Below are 24,527 nucleotides of genomic sequence, written 5' to 3' on the forward strand. Positions count from 1 at the left end.
ACGACAATCCGTCAAAACTACATACCCTATTAATTCGTTCAAAGTCGACATACTCTGCCAAAATTCAAGTGCGAGTTTTCGCTCGATAAAGGTTTGCAAGAAAAACAAGCCTCCACAGGAGATTATGACACCTCATTAGGTGGCGAGCCAATCGAGTAACAGGACCCCATGGCGTCAACAACAATAGCACAGAATTTCGCGGAAAAAGTATCGCGTTGCAGACACGTTTTAGACTCCGCTGTTGTGATCGAGCGAGATGGGGAAAGTGGCGAAAGGAAAACGCAAAAATCAACCAGGAAAACGGGAAAAACCAAGGCTAACGAAACCAGAAGCGCGTCAGCGGAGAGTTTGCCAAACTGTGCACTCCTCGGAGGAGTGCACTGATAACAGAGATGAAATCTATTGGGTTGGTTGTTCGTTTTGATTGCGTGTAATGTAATTTACGCTTCAAGCTAAAGCGATTATTCATTTCGTATCAAAGGAAATGTATAATGAAAGAAAATCGCATTTTTACTGTTATTTAGGTACGATGGTGATTTCTTCGTAAGAAATATTCAAGATAGCGTGGAGCGGAGCAAAAAGCGAGAGAAAGGGCCACGCAGAACGCGCTATCTCCAGTATTACACGTGGGCTGATACGCTTCTGTTGAGTTCTATTTCATCGGTCTAATTCTTGCTGATTTTATTCCAATGTTTCTTTACAAACGCGCAGTAAAACGTTATTTGGTTTTATCTCGCTGCAGAAGAAAGAAATCGGCCCAGAGGATGTAGAATATGATATTTGATATTTTCACAGGACGCTTGCAAAGTTACGGCTGCAGGACTTTTGCACGGCAATCGACCTCTGTGTACCTGATCCAATAACAGTGGATTAAATTGAAGGCCGCTGCTCCAGTTCTTCGTGATCACCTTCGACAGAACCTTCAACGTCGACTAGAGTTTCTTGGTCGAACCAAGAGCCTTTGTTGCTCTCTGCAAGATCACGTTTTCGATCTTCGCTGAAACCTATCTTTCCCTTCTTCTTAGGCCCTGGCATCTTCCGGGATTTTATCCACAGGCTCTTTTCGTTTTTTTGATGACTTTTCCATGTGGGAAGCGCCGGCAAAGAATAGAAAATTCGAAGTGAGAAATTTTCTGCAGGCGAGATGTAAACAAAATATGCCTATTTCTGAAATAAGAGCTCCCGGGTGAAGCGTTTGCCGCGAAAATTCCTCTGGGGCGTCTCGCACTAAGAAGATTATGACACCTTTTTTATTTATTTACTTTTAGATGGAAATACGTTTTCCAAAATATCTCGCGCGCTTTTTAATATTTTTCAATTTTTTTTTCAGTAAATGTTAGATAAAATCCCCAAATTCTATTTGGTCGAAAAAAATGTTTTTTCCCTTTTTTACCCTATCGAACCCAGGAAGTACCCTTAAGGTTACCGAATACCTTCGCGGGTGTCCTTCGCGAAAAAAAATATTTGCGCGCTGTTTTAAATGCAACAACCATAAACTATGTATCAGTACAAAGCTAATGAAATGTACTATCCGGTGAAAATTATTTCGCTTTGATTTTTTCTAGCCGAAAGGAGAGTGCGTCCCAAAAGCCCAAACCGACTGATGTCTCTTTGAGCGAATTTATCGGGTATGGAATTCGACCGCAGAATCTAAACTACTGCATCATATCAATCACAAGGCATTAATCTTCAAAACCATGTGAGGCTTTTTCCTTATTCCTGTTGCTTGCTTCGCAATTTTACTGTCAATTTTGATGATCAAAAACTTACCGGTACGTTTTACGACGAAGGCCATTGCGGACGATCAATTTGACAAAACGGAAATCCCCTCACATAGTTTGTTTGCTTGTTGTCTTGGAAATCTTCGGGTCAAATTTCAAGGCAATCCGTCAAATCCTTGTACTTTATAAATTACTTTAAAGGCCGAGTTTCACGGTCAAGCGCATGCGCGAGCAGACCGGCTCAAAAATAAATTGTACGGGTCGACACTAAATTCGATGCGAGCAATCTGTTGAAATCGCGCCCGAATTTGGATCATCCGCTCTTCGTTCTTCACTTTTTATAATCTTTGTTTCCTGTTGTAAATATAAGTTCGATTTTTGTAAGGTAAAAGTGTTTTAGCATCCGAAAACGACATTTTTGTCGATGGATCGGCAAGGAGACGCCGCGGCCGACCGGCGACGGGACGTTCTGTGGACTCTCTGGAAGCACAGAAGTTAAAGCGGACAGAGTGGAGTGGATGTAGAAATCTACTGTGGTTAACAAGATACGTCCACCAAACGTGGAAAATTGGTAAAGAGATAAGTCTGTTTAAAATAGAAAATGATTTCGCGGCACATCTGCTTCGCTAGAAATGGCAAAGGTCACCAACTGGCTTTGGATGAACTCGCGAGGATTTTCTAGATTTCTATCGTACTGTTTGTTCAAATGGAAGTCAACTGTCAAAAACGGAGAATTCGACGGACAAACAACATCAAACATCAGTGTTTTGCTTGGGATGGAAAAAATTGTACAACACTGAGACGCGAAGCGAATAAATATGAGATCAAATGTGAGAGTTAGTTGTAGTCGTCTATTAGCGGGCTCGAATAGCGGGCAGTAGAAAAAAAATCCAAAAGATTTGCGGCAAACTACAAAATCTATTGTAAGGTATTCATTTATCTTTAAAATTATGGTCATTGCGAATGGCAAACGCAGTTTTGATTTGCCACCATGGCAGAGTTTTCTCAAATGCATTCCAGCATTTCGGAAGGACGCTCAGTGTTGTTGTTACTGAACGGTCGCATCGCCTCTTGAAGCTTGCGGATTTCTTGTTCTTCGCCTTCTCGCTGGTCTAATAAAATCAGGCTTTCGAGCGTACACACTATAGTAAGTTTGTCACTGAATGCTGGTGAAATACTGGATTTAAGTACGTAAGTTTGAGGGAGTTTCTCGGCGTTTCGAACCGCGCGTAATAAAAAAAAGGTCGATGCCGCGAGATATCGACATTGTACTAAAATAAAACCGTATACGTTCGCATAAGTTCTGGCATTTCTTGAATGTTATGGGACATTCACGAAGCGGCGCTGCAAAAATCCCCATGTGTTTTACATGGGCAGCCTTTTTGTTTCTTTCTGAAACGTGACCGAAACACTAGCCGGTCAGTTTTAGTTTTATGCCAGCAAGTTATAACCATAACATTTGCCCGCCGTATCCCGCCGGTGTTGTGTACTCGCTTCTAATTGGTGCAAAAACAATTGGCTTGACAGCGCTTACGTTATCGTTCGCACATGCGCCCAACCGTGAAACTCTCCCTTTAAAGAAAGCGCACACGCGTAAAAACGAAGTAGGTTATTTCCGCTTCTAAAAGATTACAAACATTTCAAGCCCGTGCTGCGCCATATTTCACACTGTGGATGACGCCGATATCGAAAGCCAATAGAATTACAGGAGACCTAATTATACTGCTGAGTCCCCTGAGATTACTGGTGTCGCGCCGGAAAATAGTTGAGTGCGCGACTGCAGTTCTATTACCGGTCAGAATTTCTCGGATTTCCTTGCGAAATGCCGGGCAGAAAAAAATTCTTCGAAGGAAAAGAAAACTGCAGTGGCCTCGACGGTGAGCCCCATCGATCCGAAAGAACAGCTGCAGGCAGAAATGCGGTCACTGGGGTATGTTGAAGGACTATTTATAAGCTTATATACCATTATCCATGCGAATAAATTGCCGTCGCAAGCTTGCAGTTCAATATCCGAGTTTTTTCTGCTTTGTAGGTTTGATGAAGATATTTTCACTCGCAACCTGGAGGCCAGCGTTGAGCCCAATATGTGGGGGGGGGAAAGGGCCTTAAAGAACTCGATATATCGATTATTGTACCTGGGCTTATGCGCTATGGAGTTTCGGCAAAAGTTTTGCGCCATCCTTAATTCATCGGAAACTTTCTTTTTTTTTTTTTCTTAGGACCAGTTTTCTTCTTAGTTTTCAACCACGGACTCTTTTCCTTCTTATTTTTCGCCATACACGATACGAAAAACGAATACAAGCGAAAACTTGGGGTGAATAAATCACAAGTTGCAAACGTAAACAAATGAGGAAGAGAGGCGACATGAAATGAACGACTCCGTATCTTTTCCCGCGAAAAGCATCACGGGAAGCCCTGACGCTGATACATTTTAATTGGCTTATAGCACTCTGGCGGGTGATAGAATTTCATATGAAACAACCTCTCTTATTGATAATTCGCGCACGCATCAAGATTTGTAATATATATAAATTTTTTTTGAAAATGAAGCGAGACTAGTAATGTTTAATTTGGCCTTAAAATGTTTTTGGCAAAAAAACGACTCTTGAAAGTATCCGGTAACCTTAACTTTGTATTGTCTCGGGCGGCGTTTACCATGGTATCAGTTGGCGTTTACATACGCAAAATATTTACCTAGGTAAGTAAACTCCAATACCTCGGTAAAACGCTAAACATGGTGTAAACACAGCATGAGTTTGAGTAGAGAAATAAATTCAGTAAAATGGTTGCTTTTTCTTTACCAGTATGGTTGGTTCAAACAAACCACAAGACTAATTATAGTAATGGCGCCAGTTCAAATATAAATAATTTTACTTTTTACGGATGAGGTTACTTTAGCGCTAAACAAGCCAAGGATACTTTTTACAAGATCAACTGTTATAAATGTGTGCCAGTCTCGGAAGGAAGTTGAGTAACAATACTGTACAATTAAATAAGTGATTTATCATTCAGAAGCGCACATATCACAAATATCTTACAAAAGGTAGATAGCATGCTGTTCTTACCAAAAGGAGGAAAAGGAGACAATAAAATTTGCATACATTATTTCACTAATTATTGAAGGAGAAAATTAATTTGATTCGGAATCCTTTCCAGACGGATATGACCTGAAAGCTATGTTATGGCTCTTTTAAAATGGTCAAATTGCTAGTGATTCGAATTTGACAACTGTTCACAGAATCTCAAGAAAAACCACCGTAAATCATTTTATTTTCCAAAGAGCAACCATTGTTTTACTTTCACTCGACCCTACAAATAAATTCGTGAACGATTCAACATGAATTGAAACTTGTTCACTTTAATGTTCGTAGGGCCATGTCATACACCGTCGCTTTGCCCTCTGGTTGGGAATCCCGACATTTTAGAAGATTCCAGAGGCTCTGCCGATATATTTCATTCAGAAGAAAATAAACGCATGGATTAAGCGATGCGTTGGAGTAAAATATGAACTTGACTGCAAAGTTCCAATGGTCTATTCCACAAGGAATTTTTTCCAGCAGCGCAAAAAGGTGTAACAATCCAGTGATATCTATAGGAAGTATACACATAACAAATAAAACTATGATGGTCAGAATTTTCTTAATGATCTTAGTGTCTTCTTTTCGCCTTCGCCGTCTGAATGAGGACACTGTTTGCCAAAATGATCTCTGTTTTATTATAGACCTGAACATGAGTGAATATAAAACTGTAATGACTGCCAAGGGGATGACAATTAAGATAACTGATATCGACACGAAGTAGATTCTTTGAGCTTGTAGACTGTCAAACGCGGGTTCCCAGCTGAAGATGCAATAACGTATGTCATTGACTTGTTTGAGACGCACTGTGTAAAAGTAATTGCCGTGTAGACCCATAGCTATTAACCATATTAGTGGAATAAGGACTCGTCTCCGTCTTGGTGTTATGATGGGGTCTCTATATGGCTGAACCACTCCAGCATACCTATCTACAGTGATGAACAAGATACTTTGAATCGATACAGCTGTGAAAATGTCTTGGAAGAAATAAACAAGTTTGCATAAAATAACTCCAGCAGTCGCGTCAATCAGCCATCTTTGCACGCCGGTGAAGATTTGTGCGAGCTCTCGCGGAACGGCGAATGCCGATACCATTAAATCTGAGATGGCCATATTTGCGATTAGCAAGTTAGTAGTCGTTTGCATGTGTTTGTATCTGGCAACGATGGCGATGAGTGCAGAATTTCCGAGCAGTGATATCAGCATAATGATAGAGTAGCAACCTGCTTTGACTAGTTTTATATCGATATGGTCATCTTTTGTGAATTGCATGCATTTGGCTCCAGTTGAGTTTGGGTTCGTTGAATTCTCAAGCGAATCATCCATGGTACTACTCCAACAGCATTAAACGGAGCCATCGAGTTGACTTTCCTAGAACTGAAATAAGAAAAGTGGCGTGTTTAACGAGAAGCATGCAAGTCTGTTTCTTAAAAAAAAATCTTTCAAAAACTCATTAATAATTCGTAAACCCATTGACCAAATGGTCGATAAAACATCACGTGCAGTGGTTTTAAAACCCGATAAAACCTCCTCCTTATTAGTATGCGGTGTTTAATGTTTTTCTCGTGTGCTATTATTACACAACGTCTTATTGTCTAGTAAACGATCACTTACAGCTTTTTTATTCATTAACCAGTCGACATGAATGAATAGCCCTTTTCACGGTTAATGTTTCTCATTTGCATTACAATGTTATCCAACGTGGATGCGAGGCAATTTCGGGCGCCTAAAACTACAAAATAGCCCGAAATTGCCTCACATACATGCTAGCTTTTATTGTGATTCAAATGAGCAGAGTTAACCGTGAAATGGGCTATTGCAAGCACACCGAACTGGATGAATAAATTAGCACGTACTTAGCTATAGTTGGATTATAGTCCATTTACAGAAGACCACAATATTGCCGTGTTTAGACTTGAACTGTTTACCAAGGTACCAGAGTTAACTTACCAAGGCAAACATTTTCCGTTTGTAAACGCCAACTGATACTTTGGTAAATGCCGCAGAAGACAAAGGAAATTTGAACAAGGTAAAAATTGTAATTACCCTGTGATCAGGCATGGTTACAGTTGGTAACCAAGGTCAAGATGACAGATATAGCCGCTTGTTGCAGCGTAATATTTCAATTCCCGCGGTGAGCAGATCGTGCGATTGTCGCGTTTTCGACAAAGCGTTTCGTTCTATCATGGCAGATAACAAGGAACGATTGGATCGACTTTCTTACGGCGAACAATCCGTCAGGTAAAAGAAGGCATTGTATTTTTCATTCTCAGTATCATTTACAACTTTCTCTAGACAAACTTTGATCCTTCGTTGTGTAATTATTGACATTATTGTTCATGTATTTTCCCACCAGGGAGGATGCTGCATATTCAGCATATCCACGTCTCTACGCATATAACCATGCGTACTCTAGATATGCGTATGAGCAACCAGCTGAATTTCCCCCGCAGTATTGTGGAATGCCTATGCAAATAATGGCACCTCAATGTGCTCAAGCCGGGTCCTCGAGTTCCACTAGTTCCACTAGTAAAGATTTATCAAGCGCCGCGCAGAATAAGAAATCCAGTCGATGGACTGAAATTGAAGAAAAAATCCTCATCGAGTTGTTCGGTGAGAACGAAGAGAAGCTTCGCTATAAAGCATATAATTCGCCAGAATGGGAATCTATTATAAAATGAGCAATCTCACCAAAAAATACAAAACAACCAAAGACAAGCTCCGGACCACTGGATATGGAAAAGGGAGAGATGATGAGGGTGACAAGGATCACGCAGAGGGCGAACTTGAGTTTGTGCCTAAGCATTATCAGGACAAGGACGAAATTCTCAGCAATCAAGAAGCCATCAATCCTCGACATGTGTTGGAGAGTAGTTCGCCGATCGAAGCCCAGAGTTCCCCACAAATTGATCAGGACATCCGCGATAAAGAAATTTTCGGTGAGGAAGTTTCCGCTGCTGTGTCCGCTCTAAAGAGGAAACTTTTCCAATCTGATGATCTACCACCCTGATCTACCTGGCCCGTCTGGCGAAGTATGCACTTCTGACTGGGAAGAAGACGAAGTTCTTATTTTTCAAGAACAAACGCAAACCGGGAAAGTGTACAAGTACACCAAAGAGTACCCCGAAGAATACTCCAAAGAGTCGAAAAGATGGAAAGAAAGCAGCCAGTAAGAAGGCCAAAGCAAGAGCAGAAGCAGATGAGCCCACAGTGCTGCCGTTTATGGAAAGAGCGCAAGAGAGAGACGAGGCGTTTATGGAGCGAAGCGCAGAAGCCGAGAGGGAGAACAGAAGGGAACAACAAAAGTTCTCAATGGATGCTTTAAAGATGCTTGGAAACATTTTAATGGACGTTGCCAATGGGAAAGAATAGAGCACAGACCTTTACTTGTTTTATAAGAACATTTTATTCGTTTCAGTTCATCGACCGTGATTTCATGTGTTATGATAAATTTCGATCAAGATAACAACTATGTAGCAGGACAATGATTTCAGAAATGAAGAATTTAAAGAGGTTAGAAATTATCGTTTCTGCCATATCAAGTTTTAAAATACAAGAATTATTTGTTTTCAATGTTTTTTTACTTTTAACATCGGAGAGCTTTTATAATTATTTTAAACCACAGTGAATTAAATTGCTGATTAATTATACATGTAACAAACGGAAGGGGACAAAATTTCAGTCTATGTACATTTATCTCCAGTCAATCAACCTGAGTGTTTTCAACGTAACCCAAAACATTCCAATAAAAAGAATAACTTTGGTTTAATGTTTGTACTATGACAAATGGTTCACTATATCATCTCTAATGTCCCTTACGCAAAGCTGCTTGTCTCCATTGAAAGAACTTTGATCCACTTCATCGTCATCCTCAACGGGGTCTATAGCGCTCGGGTCTCCAACATCTATACAAATATCGTGAAGGACGCAACAAGCCATGATAGTGGTGGGGACACTGCTTGCTTTTCCTCCACCTCCAACGACCGTTCAAAATTCCGAAGGCTTGTTCTATAACAACCCAGGCCTGACTGAGGACACGAGTGAAACGCAATTGGCTCTCACTTAATGTTGGTGTTTGCTTAAACGGCTTCATCAGGCAAACAGACAAAGGGTAAGCCCGAGTCGCCTACCAGAAGAGGTCCAACTTCAGAACCTCCAATTCTCTTCGAAGGCCCGTTTAGCCAGGTACCTTGATCAATTTCTCTCTCCAGTTTACTCAAACGGAGATTACGGGCGTCGTGAAAGCTACCGGGGTAGCCCGTACTCAAATCAAGAAATTTAAAAGACGCATCAGCAACACCTTGGATCACGATAGAATAATCTTGCTTTCGATTGAAGTATTCAATCCGTTCGTTCAGAGGCACTGTTTTTAATGCAATATGACTACCGTCAATTCCTCCCACCACTTGCGGGAACGGAGACTTGTTTGTGAACAAGCGAATGCTTTGTAGCACCTCTTGCTCAGTCCCTGGAAATTTATAAATTCTGTGGCCCGTTTTGAACTGAACTGATCACTTTATTTAAACACGATGGAGTATTCAGCAGAGCTGGTGGGTCGTGTATTTACAGATAAAATAAAAGTAAATAGAAATTAAGTATTAACATCAAATCACTTGAACCTAAAAATATGTTTAAGCAATATGCTATATACATTAAAACTGTGGCTTCAAATTCCTAATAATGTATACAATCATCGTCTTTTAATTAAAGCGGCAATCGGCAATTGCAATTGTTTGGCAATTGCTTGACAAAAATCGTGTGTTATCAACATAGCTGTACACCTTCCAATGCCAAATTGCAGCCCAGTCGATCTATGCGTGTCTCTAGTAGCTAGGCGCCGTAACGCAACGGCCACTCGCTTGTTTACTGGGATAGACTAGCGCAATCTCGTGTCTCTGTTCGACAAATCCGGGCTAGGCACTCGAACAATATACTCAAACGTACGCCTTGATATCCTGAAATTTTCTTTCGACCAATCTTCCACGAAATCTCCTTGCAAAAGGCTCTCAAACCAAAACTGATTTCGCGGCCATGCCCACGCACGTCTAGCCCGTCTGGTATTTTTTAAAGCAATTTGTAGTAAAATCGTCCGTTTTCGCCTCGACCTCTTCAGGTGTTACATCAAAAGCTTATGAAACCTTGACGTTTCTGTTCGCGCAATTAAGAAATAGAAAGCAATCGCCACGAAAGCTACCACTTTACTTCTTGAAGCGAGCATGGTTTTAGAACTCCCGCCAGTTCCATTTGATGACGTTGATGATGCAGCGGGCGCGAGTGCTGACAGATCAACTTGAGTTATTCGAGCCAGTGTAAAAAATGTACCAATTTACCAAGTTGACCTTAAGGAAGAGCAGCATGCTATCTGCCTTTTGAGAGATGTTTGTGATATGTGCGCTTCTGAATGATAAATCACTCATTTAATTGTACAGTATTGTTATTCAAATTCCTTCCGAGACTGGCGCACATTTATAACAGTTGATCTTGTAAAAAGCATCCTTATGCTGTGTTTACATTTGAGCGTTTACCAAGCTAAAAAGTTACTTGGTAAACGCTCAAATGTAAACACAGCATAAGGATGCCTTTTACAAGATCAACTGTTATAAATGTGCGCCAGTCTCGGAAGGAAGTTGAATAACAATACTGTACAATTAAATGAATGATTTATCATTCAGAAGCGCACATATCACAAATGTCTGTCAAAAGGCAGATAGCATGCTGCTCTTCCCAAAAGGCTGAAAAGGAGACAATAAAATTTGCACACATTATTTCACCAATTATCGAAGGAGAAACTTAATTTGATTCGAAATCCTTTCCAGACGGATATGACCTGAAAACTATGTTATGGCTCTTTTAAAATAGTCCAATTGCTAGTGATTCGAATTTGAAAACTGTTCACAGAATCCCAAGAAAAACCAACGTAAATCATTTTTTTCCGAACACAACCATTGTTTTTCTTTCACTCGACCCGTGAACGATTCGACATGAATTGAAACATATTCACTTTAACATTCGTAGGCCCATGTCGTACATCATCGCTTGGCTCTCTGGTTGTGAATCCCGACATTTTAAAAGATTCCAAAGGCTCCGACGATATCTTCCGTTTAGAAGAAAATAAACGCATGGATTAAGCGATGCGTTGGAGTAAAATATGAACTTGACTGCAAAGCTCCAATGGTCTATTCCACAGGGACTTTTTTCCTGCAGCGCAAAAAGGTGTAACAATCCAGTGATATCTATAGGAAGCATACACATAACAAATAAAACTATGATGGCCAGAATTTTCTTAATGATTTTAGTGCCTTCTTTTCGTCTTTGCCTTCTGAATGAGGACACTGTTTTCCAAAGCGATCTCTGTTTTAGTATAGACCTGAACATGAGTGAATATAAAACTGTAATGACTGCCAAGGGGATGATAATTAAGATAACTGATATCGCCACGAAGTAGATTCTTTGAGCTTGTAGACTGTCAAACGCAGGTTCCCAGCTGAAGATGCAGTATCGTATGTTATTGACTTGTTTGAGACGCACTGTGTAAAAGTAATTGCCGTGTAGACCCATAGCTATTAACCATATTAATGGAATAAGGACTCGTCTCCGTCTTGGTGTAATGATGGGGTCTCGATATGGCTGAACCACTCCAGCATACCTATCTACAGTGATGACCAAGATACTTTGAATCGATACAGCGGTAGAAATGTCTTGGAAGAAATAAACAAGTTTGCATAGAATGACTCCAGCAGTCCCGTCAATCAGCCATCTTTGCACGCCGGTGAAGATTTGCGCGAGCTCTCGCGGAACGGCGAATGCCGATACCATTAAATCTGAGATGGCCATATTTGCGATTAGCAAGTTGGTAGTCGTTTGCATGTGTTTGTATCTGGCAACGATGGCGATGAGTGCAGAATTTCCTAGCAGTGAAATCAGCATAATGATAGAGTAACAAGCTGCTTTGACCAGTTTTATATCCATAGGCTCATCTTTTGTGAATTGCATGCATTTGGCTCCAGTGGGGTTTGGCATCGTTGAATTCTCAAGCGGATCATCCATGGTACTACTCCAACTGCATTAAACGGAGCTTGACTTTCCTAGAACTGAGATAAAAAAAATTGTTGTTTAACGAGAAGCATTCAAGTCTGTGTACTAAAAAATCTTTCAAAGCCTAATTAATGATTCATAAGTTCATTGACCTATCAAATGGTCGATAAAAGATCACGTGCAGTGGTCTTAAAACCCAATAAGACCTCCTCCTTATTAGTATGCGGTGTTTAATGTTTTCCTTTTATGCTATTATTACACAGTCTTACTGTTTAGTTAACGATTACTCACAGCTTTTTTATTCATTAGCCAGCCGTCATGAATGAATTTCAAGCACGTTTGTTTCCGTTTATTCTTTTCAAACAGCCTATCTTATCAGTATTCCATCTTACCCTTGCTTTAAATATTGTAAACGATTGTTATACTTGGTGTCCGCTTATCTTCCTCGGTCCCTAATAAAGGCAATGAAGATTACTTGAACAACAAAACTGTCCTAATGTGTCTGACACGAGTTGCCTTACTTCTTTTATCTTCCAGCAGTCAAGAATCGGGTTGAGAGACGAATTTAAGTAAAGAAGACTTCCTGTAGATGCTCAAACGACTTCCCCTCTCACGCCAGTCCATCCATTTACTTTTATTACGATGATGGAAACTAAAAAGGAAACATAACAAACAACCAATGCCAACTGAACCCACGCTATGCTAGAAACCGTCTTCTTGTATTTTCCGATATTCAGTGGAGTCTTTCCTTGCTTATTAAGGCGGTCTTGCACCTTAGCTTGGTGTTACTGCAATGTGAAAATTATCTTCGTGTAACAAAATATTGAGATAGATAAAAGGACCACTGAAAACACAACTGCTGTAGCGAAAATTATACGTATCAAATGGATCCAAAAGAAGTAAATAAATCCAACTGATATCCCAGCTAGCCAAATACAAACAGTGAGTGCACGAGTTCGCCTCAGTGTTACGACGTTTTTGTATCTGAGTCCCAACTTCAGGGCGAGAAGCCTGTCAACACTGATAGCGGTCAAGGTCACGATCGACGTTCCGCAAAGAACAAAACTTGAACGATTATATATTTGAATAATCTGTTGGATGAAGTTGAAGTTGAGGTTGTTCTTTATGCCACCAGCATTCAGCAGGAGGATGACAAAGGGCGGTTGTGATACGAGACCAATGAAAAGATCAGTTGCTGCCAGGCATTGAAATAACAGTTTTGTTGGTGGATGAATAGAAGATGCTTTGTGAAGAGCAATGAGGATCAGGATATTACCCAGAGACGCAACGATGGAAAGAAAAACGTTTAAAGTAGCGTAAGATACAGCTACTCCTGTTGGAATTATGTTTGCTTGTCTCAGCGTGCTCGTAAAGTTCCTATTTTCAGGCCAGTCCGCTATTTTTGGCTGATTCCTTAACGGTTTCAAATCAGAAAACGCAGTTCCGCTTTACTGACAAACGAAATCAGACCAGTAGTTCTTTAATTTTTTGTTAGATGTAGTGCCCTTCAGGTTACAAGCCAGCTTTCGAGGTGACTACACTGCTAAAACAAAGTTTTACCAGCGTACTTACTTAATTAAATATACCTTTTAATAAATATACACTTTAACCTGTTAGCTGTTTTAACAGCGCGTCGTTGAGTCTGTAGGTTATCGCAATTAAAATGTGGGCATTCATTGGGCACAATCTGGCAGTTATTTCCAATTGGCAACATTCACGCGGTTATAAATTAAAAAATTCTTGTAAAATGTAAAATGTACGTAAACAGGCATTTTTTTTCAGAGAGATGGTTATTGTTATTTAACTCTGCAAAATATTTCCACCGTAAAGTTCCTATTTTCAGGCCAGTCCGCTATTTTTGGCTGTTTCCTTAACGATTTCAAATCAGAAAACGCAGTTCGGCTTTACCGACAAACGAAATCAGACCAGTAGTTTTTTAATTTTTTGTTAGATGTCGTGCCCTTCAGGTTACAAGCCAGCTTTCGAGGTGACTACACTGCTAAAACAAAGTTTTACCAGCCTACTTACTTAATTAAATATACCTTTTAATAAATATACACTTTAACCTGTCAGCTGTTCTAACAGCGCGTCTTTGAGTCTGTAGGTTATCGCAATTAAAATGTGGGCATTCATTGGGCACAATCTGGCAGTTATTTCCAATTGGCAACATTCACGCGGTTATAAATTAAAAAATTCTTAATGTACGTAAACAGCCATTATTTTTTCAGAGAGATGGTTATTGTTATTTAACCCTGCAAAATATTTCCACCGTTCGGCTCTGGTGAGGAAAAAGCGCTGCGACTCAAATAACGGCTGCATTGGCCATCTTTTAGTGCCGCAATTGTCAAACTCGTTCCCAGGGCCCTCTGTCTTCCCACCTCGAAGAGAGAGCGCCCTGGGAACAAGGTTGTGCGATTATTTCATTGGCATAAGATATTAGCAAGACCAGTTGTCCTTTTTAAAAACTATAGTGCAGCTAACTTAAGAATAATACGAAAATCACGACATACGGAAAACTGAAATAATGGAAGCCGTCAGTCAGCAAATTCACTTCCTCTCACCTCACAGGATGTGGTGTTAGCCGGGATAACGCCGAGATACCAACAAATCTTCTGGAGCTTGATCTCTTCTCTTTCCCGCCCATAAATAACCATGAATTAGAAAAAACGAAATTTTGTGAATTTAAAGAAAAAGTGGATTTTATATGGGAGATTTCAGGGTCACCAGTACCTTAGACCGGCAGATAATTTCCGTGTCGGTAGACTCCCAGATAATCAGAGACAGTCGGCATATATGATAACGGCAACAGATTAGTTGGGGATAAGTTCGTCTCATGGATTTCAGCGATGTTTGATATGAATCCAGCTCTTAAATGTTCTCGTCCTCGTTCATTTCTTACGCATACTTCGTGTAAATTTACAAAAAAGACCCTTTAGTTTGACTATTAAAAGGATAAAGTGGTTTATGTAAAAAGATTACGAAGGTTGAATTACTGACTTGTGTTTTCATCCAACACAAACCAATATAACTCGTCTTTTTTCTTTTCTATGACAGAGTATAGACATGTATGACTTAACTCGACAAACAACAAAGCCGTCTTAATGTGTTCCTCGCGAGTTGACTCACTTCTTTTATCTTCCCGAAGTAAACAATCACAGATTTAAAGACGAGTTTCGAAATGGAAACTTCTTAAAGAGAACCAAAAGATACCCTCGCTTATTCCCTCCCATCTATTTATCTTTACGATTATAATGGAATAAAGCACGGAACATGACAAACGATCAATATCAGCCATGCTATGCTAGAAACTGTCGTCTTGTAGCGAGCTGTAGTGTTGCGCGGATTCACTCCTCCGAACGACAACTGCCAAAAAGACGAAGATTACGGAACCAATAAACACTTGACTTATCTCCACACTTCAAAATCTTATGGAGCACTTTACGAAGCGGCTAGAGTTCACATCACAGAAAAAAAGTTGCCTGTAGTGTTCTGCTAAGTTGGCCGGATTCAGCTCACTTCATAGTTTTGTGGCCCAGGGCTACTGTTCAAATGTTGATTTGTTCAATACTAAATACAAGCAAAGACGTTTGCACAACGAAAACCAACAGCTTCGTTATATTTTAGGCCCTTTTCGGTTAGTTTTAAAGGTATTACTTTTTGTCTAGGTGGTTTCGTTTGGTTGTTTCAGGTTTTAGTTCATGCCCACGAAACACACCATTTTGCTATAAAAATTGAATGAATTTATTTTCAATGTGTGCCGTGAGGACTGCTGTACTACTTATTCCCCGGGCTTACTAGCCCTACGAAGGAAATGTGGATTGACGTGGTCAAAGAAAAATCCTTAACCTCGTGGTATATGAACCCACGACTATTTTGCTGTTGGGTACCTGTTCCCTGTCCGGCCGGGTCGGAGTAGTATATCTTCAGCAAAATTATCCCCGTTAGTGGATCCCCTTGGATCCCCTTGGATCCCCTTAATCAATATTCCTAAGCGTCGAGTCCATGACGTCATCTATTGTTATAACCTAGGGAAAAAATGCGTTCCTCCATACTAATGAAGTGTCGAGGTTTACTAATGAGCGTCACTCTTGCACAAAGGAAACAATAGACATGCCCAGGCTTGCCCGCTCTATACCCACCCTGATTGGATCTTAAGATTTGTATGGTCAGTTTGAATAAAAGCGCGCTTTCTCTTGGTAGCGTCACTCTTGCAATCGCTTTGCTGGGAAAACTTTTTTTTTTTCGATTTTTAAAACGTTAGTACCGTTGAAAATGGCTTTTTTCACAAACGTTGTTGATCTTCAAGCTGCCTTGAGCGCTTGTTTAACTGTCCGCGACTGGGAGGTGTTGTTTGAAGCCCCGTTTGCTGGGAAAATTTATCTCCGAGATTTCAGGTTATTCGTGACGATTATCGATCATTACCGTCAAAAAACAAAACACACACACACATATATACACAAAGTGGCGCTGAAAACTCTATATTTCAAGTTTGTTTGACTATTACAAGACCGTTTTCTCCTACCTATCTCGAGGAAATAAAAAAACTATTAAAGTCACGCACCGTTAGTCAGTTAATTATGCGGATCCACGAGTCTTAAGTTGCATACAAATTAGTTCAGTTCTGCTGGAAAAACCCAAGGGAGTATCTTGACGCATTAGTATATAATCAATTTTTATATAACTTAACAAGGATCAATTAAAACACGCGACTTATAATTGCTAGCAATAGAACCAGACAAGAGATACCGTTTAAAAAACTTTATTAAAAAACAATGAGGAAAAAGAGTCAAATACTCAGCGATTTGAAAGGAAAAGGAATGAAAATGAATCATTTGACTGACTATTACAAATCCGTTTTTTCCGTTTTATTTCGAGGAATAATAAATATTCCTTCCGTGTCTACACAATTTTCCTATGGCCTCTAAGCCAAGAGTTCGACTTTCTTTGTTTCTTGCGGTTTGCCTTGTTCTTTGAAGTCGGTCTTTTAGTTTTTGCTTTAAAAGAGGCCTCATTTCTCCGCTGTCTTGACAGTTCGTACACCGTTTCTTGTGTCTGTGCTGGATTGTGAAAGTGATTTTTTCCGGATTTATCCGCTTCACTTTCGTAAACGACGACTTTAACTTTAGGTTGCAGTTTCGCCTCTTGTAAATACTGTCTTCGCTGTATGTGCCCTAACTGATGAACATCCGCGAGATGGTTAGCTAATCTGACAAGGTATTTAGCCCCGCACGATGGAATCGGACAGTTTCTGCAAACTCTCTTGTAAACCATGTTGACAGTTTGGTGACTGAACACAAATGACATCTTTTTCGCAAATAGTCAGGTTATATAGAGTGTCAGAAGGGCCAAACACAGACCAGAAAGTCATAACCAGGCCAAACACAGGCCTGAAAGGCCATAACCAGGCCTGAAAGGCCAAAACCGCGCCAAAAGGGACAAAAAGAGACAAACGGGCCATTTGTAGTTATATGTTTTTTTATTATTATTATTATTATTATTATTATTATTATTATTATTATTATTATTATTATTATTATTATTTTTCTCAGACACACGCGTGGGTGTCGCGCGTCGCTAGTCACGCAACAGCTCTCAACTTTGGAATCATCATCTTTATTTAAAAGTGTCGTCACAAATAACAGTGTTTAATTAAAAAGTTTTGATCTTGCTTTAGTAATTTGTATTTCAAATTTCAGATTTTTTTTTTTAATTTTTGTACAAGTTTACCGATTATTGTTATTATTTTCAAGTCATCAATCAACACACTTAAAGTTTGCTTGTTTACAGTTTTATTGAAATGCAACAATACAAAGATCCAGGAAATAAAAAAAAAAAAATCCACAACAGTCATAGTAGGTTTAGTCTTGATCTTGTGGAATGGGCTACTTTTCGTACAATCGATTGAGTAAGAATTTCCGCTTATCGATAGCAAGTTCCGTCGATTCCAACCAATCAAATCCTTCTGTGTCTTTAAGCTCTTTTTGAGTTTCCATCACTTTTTTGAAGGTGGGATCTTTTTTCATTGCACGCATCCATTGTAGATTCTCTAAGAGCACTTTTCTCAGCTCTTTTCTGTAAACAGGAACGAGAGCGTTTACGGCTTTACTACGAGCCACATCTTCTGAATCGCTGTTTTCTTGGTATTGATTGATCAAAGCGTTAAGCTGGGTCTTGTGGCGGTTCTCGGCTTCATCAAGAATGCGTGACCACGGCTCTAAGTTTTCTGTTTCTTCTTCTTGGGAAGACTCCGTTCCTTGACTAGAAACTTCGCTTTCTTGGGAGAAATCGCTTTCTTCATTGTCTTCATCATTTCCAGCACCTTGTTGCAGGTATAAGGTATAGTTTGTGCTCGTCATCTTTGGTTTGAACCGCACGCCTTCTGACAGGAAACTAAACTTCAGAAAGTAACGCGTCTCTTTTATAGAAAATTGATGAAGGCGGGGTTACTAAGTGTTCTCCTTCATAAATAAAAGAAGACTAGAAATGGCCCGTTTGTCTCTTTTTGTCCCTTTTGGCGCGGTTTTGGCCTTTCAGGCCTGGTTATGGCCTTTCAGGCCTGTGTTTGGCCTGGTTATGGCCTTTCTGGTCTGTGTTTGGCCCTTCTGACACTCTATATAACCTGACTATTTGCGAAAAAGATGTCATTTGTGTTCAGTCACCAAACTGTCAACATGGTTTACAAGAGAGTTTGCAGAAACTGTCCGATTCCATCGTGCGGGGCTAAATACCTTGTCAGATTAGCTAACCATCTCGCGGATGTTCATCAGTTAGGGCACATACAGCGAAGACAGTATTTACAAGAGGCGAAACTGCAACCTAAAGTTAAAGTCGTCGTTTACGAAAGTGAAGCGGATAAATCCGGAAAAAATCACTTTCACAATCCAGCACAGACACAAGAAACGGTGTACGAACTGTCAAGACAGCGGAGAAATGAGGCCTCTTTTAAAGCAAAAACTAAAAGACCGACTTCAAAGAACAAGGCAAACCGCAAGAAACAAAGAAAGTCGAACTCTTGGCTTAGAGGCCATAGGAAAATTGTGTAGACACGGAAGGAATATTTATTATTCCTCGAAATAAAACGGAAAAAACGGATTTGTAATAGTCAGTCAAATGATTCATTTTCATTCCTTTTCCTTTCAAATCGCTGAGTATTTGACTCTTTTTCCTCATTGTTTTTTAATAAAGTTTTTTAAACGGTATCTCTTGTCTGGTTCTATTGCTAGCAATTATAAGTCGCGTGTTTTAATTGATCCTTGTTAAGTTATATAAAAATTGATTATATACTAATGCGTCAAGATACTCCCTTGGGTTTTTCCAGCAGAACTGAACTAATTTGTATGCAACTTAAGACTCGTGGATCCGCATAATTAACTGACTAACGGTGCGTGACTTTAATAGTTTTTTTATTTCCTCGAGATAGGTAGGAGAAAACGGTCTTGTAATAGTCAAACAAACTTGAAATATAGAGTTTTCAGCGCCACTTTGTGTATATATGTGTGTGTGTGTTTTGTTTTTTGACGGTAATGATCGATAATCGTCACGAATAACCTGAAATCTCGGAGATAAATTTTCCCAGCAAACGGGGCTTCAAACAACACCTCCCAGTCGCGGACAGTTAAACAAGCGCTCAAGGCAGCTTGAAGATCAACAACGTTTGTGAAAAAAGCCATTTTCAACGGTACTAACGTTTTAAAAATCGAAAAAAAAAAAGTTTTCCCAGCAAAGCGATTGCAAGAGTGACGCTACCAAGAGAAAGCGCGCTTTTATTCAAACTGACCATACAAATCTTAAGATCCAATCAGGGTGGGTATAGAGCGGGCAAGCCTGGGCATGTCTATTGTTTCCTTTGTGCAAGAGTGACGCTCATTAGTAAACCTCGACACTTCATTAGTATGGAGGAACGCATTTTTTCCCTAGGTTATAACAATAGATGACGTCATGGACTCGACGCTTAGGAATATTGATTAAGGGGATCCAAGGGGATCCAAGGGGATCCACTAACGGGGATAATTTTGCTGAAGATATACTACTGGTCGGTATCGGTTTCCTCATCTTCTGCAGGGTCCTGTTTTTTAATAAACCCCACACAGAATACCTTGAGTTGTAGAATTTGTCCCATCTTTTTACATGATGGCCCACGTTCTCCGGCTAAAGTATCACAAATCATGTCTTTATATCTACTTGGTTATCAAAGAACTTTTGGAAAGAGTCAGTGATATTCGATCGGAACATTAAGCTCATCATAGCTGTCAAACGGAACATATTCTCTTGTGCCAACACGACTATACTTTTGTCGCTTTTGACTTACTTCGGAACTCATTTTCTGAACAATGATCTCTTCTCGGTTGAAATCACTCACTATATTATCCGTTTTAGTCCTTTTCGCCCTCTGCTTGTTCGCAAACTCCCTCCACTGCGCCATATTCCCTACCACATGTTTTTCAGAGCACCACGCCACTCGCAGGGAATCATCGTATTGATAGCCGTGGGCCAAGGGGAAAATAAAAATTGTTTTCGCATTTTACTTGGATTTTATTTAATGTTTGTTTTTCGAAAGCAATGCAATTGGTTTCCATTCTATGGTAGTTTTTGAAACGCATTTGATTTTACTTTCAATTTTTAGTTACTGAAATTAATTTGCGTTGTTAGTTTACTTTTACTTTTATTAAATTTTCAATCAAGTTTTAGCATTTTAATTTTAATTTGAAAAATAGCCCTAAAAAATAAACCCAGAGAAAAATTTCAACGTTTCCGTACTTCACTGTTAACTAAGAAAGAGCCAGGCAATGAAATGAACCCATCAGAGCTCGGTGAGTGATCAATCTGAAAACCTGAGACTCAGTATCTTTGATCTGTGAAAAAAGCACACTGCTACAGAGATTATTCCTGAATAATGCTGTGTTTACACTTGGACACTTACCGAGGTAATCATTTACTGACAAAACCTTAGCACATTTGTACATTGTTTATACTGGCTCAAATAACCGAGGTAAACCTGTCATCAATCACGATCACGATCAAATCGAAATGGCGGCAAATTCTAAAATCCATGCATAAAATGCCCGCGTTTATAAGAGAAGCTGTGGCTCTTGTAGTCCTTGCGTTTCATTTTCTTGTTCTTGAGCTGCAAACTCAAGTCTCAAGATTTCAGCGGCTTTTACTTTTACAGCACCTTAAGAAGTCGAGGCGAAGGCGATTTGTTTTCCTTCAAATTGCTCTTCAAAAGACAAGGCGCGCTAGCCGTGCCTGGTCATGGCCGAGAAACCAATTTTGGTTTGAAACCCTTTTGAACGGAAATTTCGTTGAAGATTGGTGGAAAGAGAACTTCAGGATATCTAGACGTACGTTTGATTACATTGTCCGAGTGGTTGCTCCGGATTTGGCAAACAAATTAGCAATGCAGTGATGTCAACTTTACCTCTCGAGTTGTTCGTCGTCGTGAGGGATTAATGTCTTTGTCTTTTGCCATGACTCGTAGGTAGATAAAAAACAAACCTGAAAGTGAAGTTGCGAAAATATGATCGAATGAGACTGACCCAATCTGGACACCACGGAATGCGAAATACTATGCAACCGCAAAGCTGATATATCTGTCATCTCGACCTTGGTTACCGACTTTAACCATACCTGATCACAGGGCTAATCGAACGACCATGGTATCAGTTGGCGTTTACATACGCAAAATATTTACCTAGGTAAGTAAACTCCAATACCTCGGTAAAACGCTCAAGTGTAAACACAGCATGAGTTTGAGTAGAGAAATAAATTCAATAAAATGGTTGCTTTTTATTTACCAGCATGGTTGGTTCGAACCACAAGACTAATAGTAACGGCGCCAGTTCAAATATAAATAATTTTACTTCACACGGATGAACTTACTTGAGCGCTAAACAAGCTAAGGATGCTTTTTACAAGATCAACTGTTATAAATGTGCGCCAGTCTCGGAAGGAAGCTAAATAACAATACTGTACAATTAAATGAGTGATTTATCATTCAGAAGCGCACATCTCACAAATATCTCACAAAAGGCAGATAGCATGCTGCTCTTCCCAAAAGGCTGAAAAGGAGACAATAAAATTTGCATACGTTATTTCACCAATTATCGAAGGAGAAAATTAATTTGATTCGGAATCCTTTCCAGAGGGATATGACCTGAAAGCTATGTTATGGCTCTTTTAAAATGGTTGAATTGCTAGTGATTCGAATTTGACAACTGTTCACAGAATCCCAAGAAAAACCACCGTAAATATAATTTTTTGGCCGAAGGATGACCATTGTTTTACTTTTACTCGATCCTACAAATAAATTCGTGAACGATTCAACATGAATTGAAACTTGTTCACTTTAATGTTCGTAGAGCCACGTCGTGCATCGTCGCTTGGTTCTCTGGTTGGGAATCCCGACATTTTAGAAGATTCCAAAGGCTCTGACGATATCTCTCATTCAGAAGAAAATAAATGCATGGATTAAGCGATGAGTTGGAGTAAAATATAAACTTGACTGCAAAGCTCCAATGGTCTATTCCACAAGGAATTTTTTCCTGCCACGCAAAAAGGTGTAACAATCCAGTGATATCTATAGGAAGTATACACATAACAAATAAAACTATGATGGTCAGGATTTTCTTAATGATCTTAGTGTCTTCTTTTCGCCTTCGCCTTCTGGATGAGGACACTGTTTTCCAAAATGATCTCTGTTTTAGTATAGACCTGAAAATGAGTGAATATAAAACCGTAATGACCGCCAAGGGGATGACAATTAAGATAACTGATATCGCCACGAAGTAGATACTTTGAGCTTGTAGACTGTCAAACGCAGGTTTACAGCTGAAGATGCAGTATCGTATGTTATTAACTTGTTTGAGACGGAATGTGTAAAAGTAATTGCCGTGTAGACCCATAGATATTAACCATATTAGTGGAATAAGGACTCGTCTCCGTCTTCGTGTAATGATGGGGTCTCGATATGGCTGAATCACTCCAGCATACCTATCTACAGTGATGACCAAGATACTTTGAATCGATACAGCGGTAGAAATGTCTTGAAAGAAATAAACAAGTTTGCATAAAATGACTCCAGCAGTCCCGTCAATCTGCCATGTTTGCACGCCGGTGAAGATTTCCGCGAGCTCTCGCGGAACGGCGAATGCCGATACCATTAAATCTGAGATGGCCATATTTGCGATTAGCAAGTTGGTAGTCGTTTGCATGTGTTTGTATCTGGCAACGATGGCGATGAGTGCAGTATTTCCGAGCAGTGAAATCAGCATTATGATAGAGTAGCAAGCTGCTTTGATCAGTTTTATATCCATAGGCTTATCTTTTGTGAATGGTATGCATTTGGCTCCAGTGGGGTTTGGGTTCGTTGAATTCTCAAGCGAATCATCCATGGTACTACACCAACAGCATTAAACGGAGCTATGGAGTTGACTTTCCTAGAACTAAAATAAAAAAAATTGTTGTTTAACGAGAAGCATACAAGTCTGTGTATTAAAAAATCTTTCAAAACCTAATTAATGCTTTATAAGCCCATTGACCTATCAAATGGTCGATAAAACATCACGTGCAGTGGTTTTAAAACCCAATAAGACCTCCTCCTTATTAGTATGCAGTGTTTAATGTTTTCCTCGTATGCTATTATTGCACAATGTCTTACTGTGTAGTTAATGATCACTCACAGCTTTTTTATCCATTAATCAGCCGTCATGAATGAATTTCAAGCACACCGAATGATGAATAAATTAGCACGTACTTAGCTATAATTCGATTATAGCCCTTTAACAGAAGACCACATTGGTTTGAAACGAACAACAATAAAAGAGATGCCAAAAGCTGGTCTGCGAATACGTGTATTAAAAAGTAAATTTTTTTCACAATAGGTTTTCAACATTGTCAGCGTCCTTCTAAAATCTAAACGAACCCAGAGTCGGTAAGCTTCGCTCTCATTACACTCAACTATTCGGCTCGTTGTTTCTACTGCTAGGTCTGTTTGTTCAAGTGTGAACCTTCCGTAATAGACCGTTTTGTCTAGTTACGTTTGTTTCCATTTATCCTTTTCAAACAGCCTATCTTATCACTATTCCATCTTACCCTTGCTTTAAATATTGTAAACGATTGTTATACTTGGTGTCCGCTTATCTTCCTCGGTCCCTAATAAAGGCAATGAAGATTACTTGAACAACAAAACTGTCCTAATGTGTCTGACACGAGTTGCCTTACTTCTTTTATCTTCCAGCAGTCAAGAATCGGGTTGAGAGACGAATTTAAGTAAAGAAGACTTCCTGTAGATGCTCAAACAACTTCCCCTCTCACGCCAGTCCATTCATTTACTTTTATTACGATGATGGAAACTAAAAAGGAAACATAACAAACAACCAATGCCAACTGAACCCACGCTATGCTAGAAACCGTCTTCTTGTATTTTCCGATATACAGTGGAGTCTTTCCTTGCTTATTAAGGCGGTCTTGCACCTTAGCTTGGTGTTGCTGCAATGTGAAAATTATCGTCGTGTAACAAAATATTGAGATAGATAAAAGGACGACTGAAAGCACAACTGCTGCAGCGAAGATGATACGTATCAAATGGATCCAGAAGAAGTAAATAAATCCAACTGATATCCCAGCTAGCCAAATACAAACAGTGAGTGCACGAGTTCGCCTCAGTGTTACGACGTTTTTGTATCTGAGTCCCAAC

The 24,527-nt window shown here is 39.7% G+C and overlaps 4 protein-coding genes and 1 long non-coding RNA gene across 5 annotated transcripts; 2 read left to right on the plus strand and 3 right to left on the minus strand.

The window, feature by feature from the left end:
- Positions 1-309: 309 nt before the first annotated feature.
- LOC146486326 (uncharacterized) lies at positions 310-1,421 on the plus strand. The gene is made up of 2 exons (XR_014859426.1): positions 310-406; positions 525-1,421. It is a non-coding gene; the product is annotated as an uncharacterized LOC146486326 (long non-coding RNA).
- Positions 1,422-4,815: 3,394 nt separating this feature from the next.
- LOC146486327 (QRFP-like peptide receptor) lies at positions 4,816-6,763 on the minus strand. The gene is made up of 2 exons (XM_085096244.1): positions 6,749-6,763; positions 4,816-6,175 (listed from the first exon to the last, which is right to left on the minus strand). Exon 2 carries the CDS (start codon positions 6,122-6,124, stop codon positions 5,075-5,077), a length of 1,050 nt encoding a protein of 349 aa, XP_084952370.1. The 5' UTR covers positions 6,125-6,175; positions 6,749-6,763; the 3' UTR covers positions 4,816-5,074.
- LOC146486328 (uncharacterized) lies at positions 6,744-7,479 on the plus strand. The gene is made up of 2 exons (XM_085096585.1): positions 6,744-7,039; positions 7,155-7,479. Exons 1-2 carry the CDS (start codon positions 6,858-6,860, stop codon positions 7,477-7,479), a joined length of 507 nt encoding a protein of 168 aa, XP_084952711.1. The 5' UTR covers positions 6,744-6,857.
- Positions 7,480-10,795: 3,316 nt separating this feature from the next.
- Positions 10,796-11,845, minus strand: LOC146486329 (QRFP-like peptide receptor). Its single transcript, XM_085096591.1, has one exon. The coding sequence runs from the start codon at positions 11,843-11,845 to the stop codon at positions 10,796-10,798; it is 1,050 nt and encodes a 349-aa protein (XP_084952717.1).
- Positions 11,846-22,173: 10,328 nt separating this feature from the next.
- On the minus strand, positions 22,174-23,223 carry LOC146486330 (QRFP-like peptide receptor). Its single transcript, XM_085096603.1, has one exon. The coding sequence runs from the start codon at positions 23,221-23,223 to the stop codon at positions 22,174-22,176; it is 1,050 nt and encodes a 349-aa protein (XP_084952729.1).
- Positions 23,224-24,527: the final 1,304 nt, after the last annotated feature.

The sequence above is a fragment of the Pavona decussata genome, unplaced genomic scaffold, assembly GCF_977016875.1.
Source record: "Pavona decussata unplaced genomic scaffold, jaPavDecu1.1 SCAFFOLD_21, whole genome shotgun sequence".
NCBI lineage: Eukaryota > Metazoa > Cnidaria > Anthozoa > Scleractinia > Agariciidae > Pavona > Pavona decussata.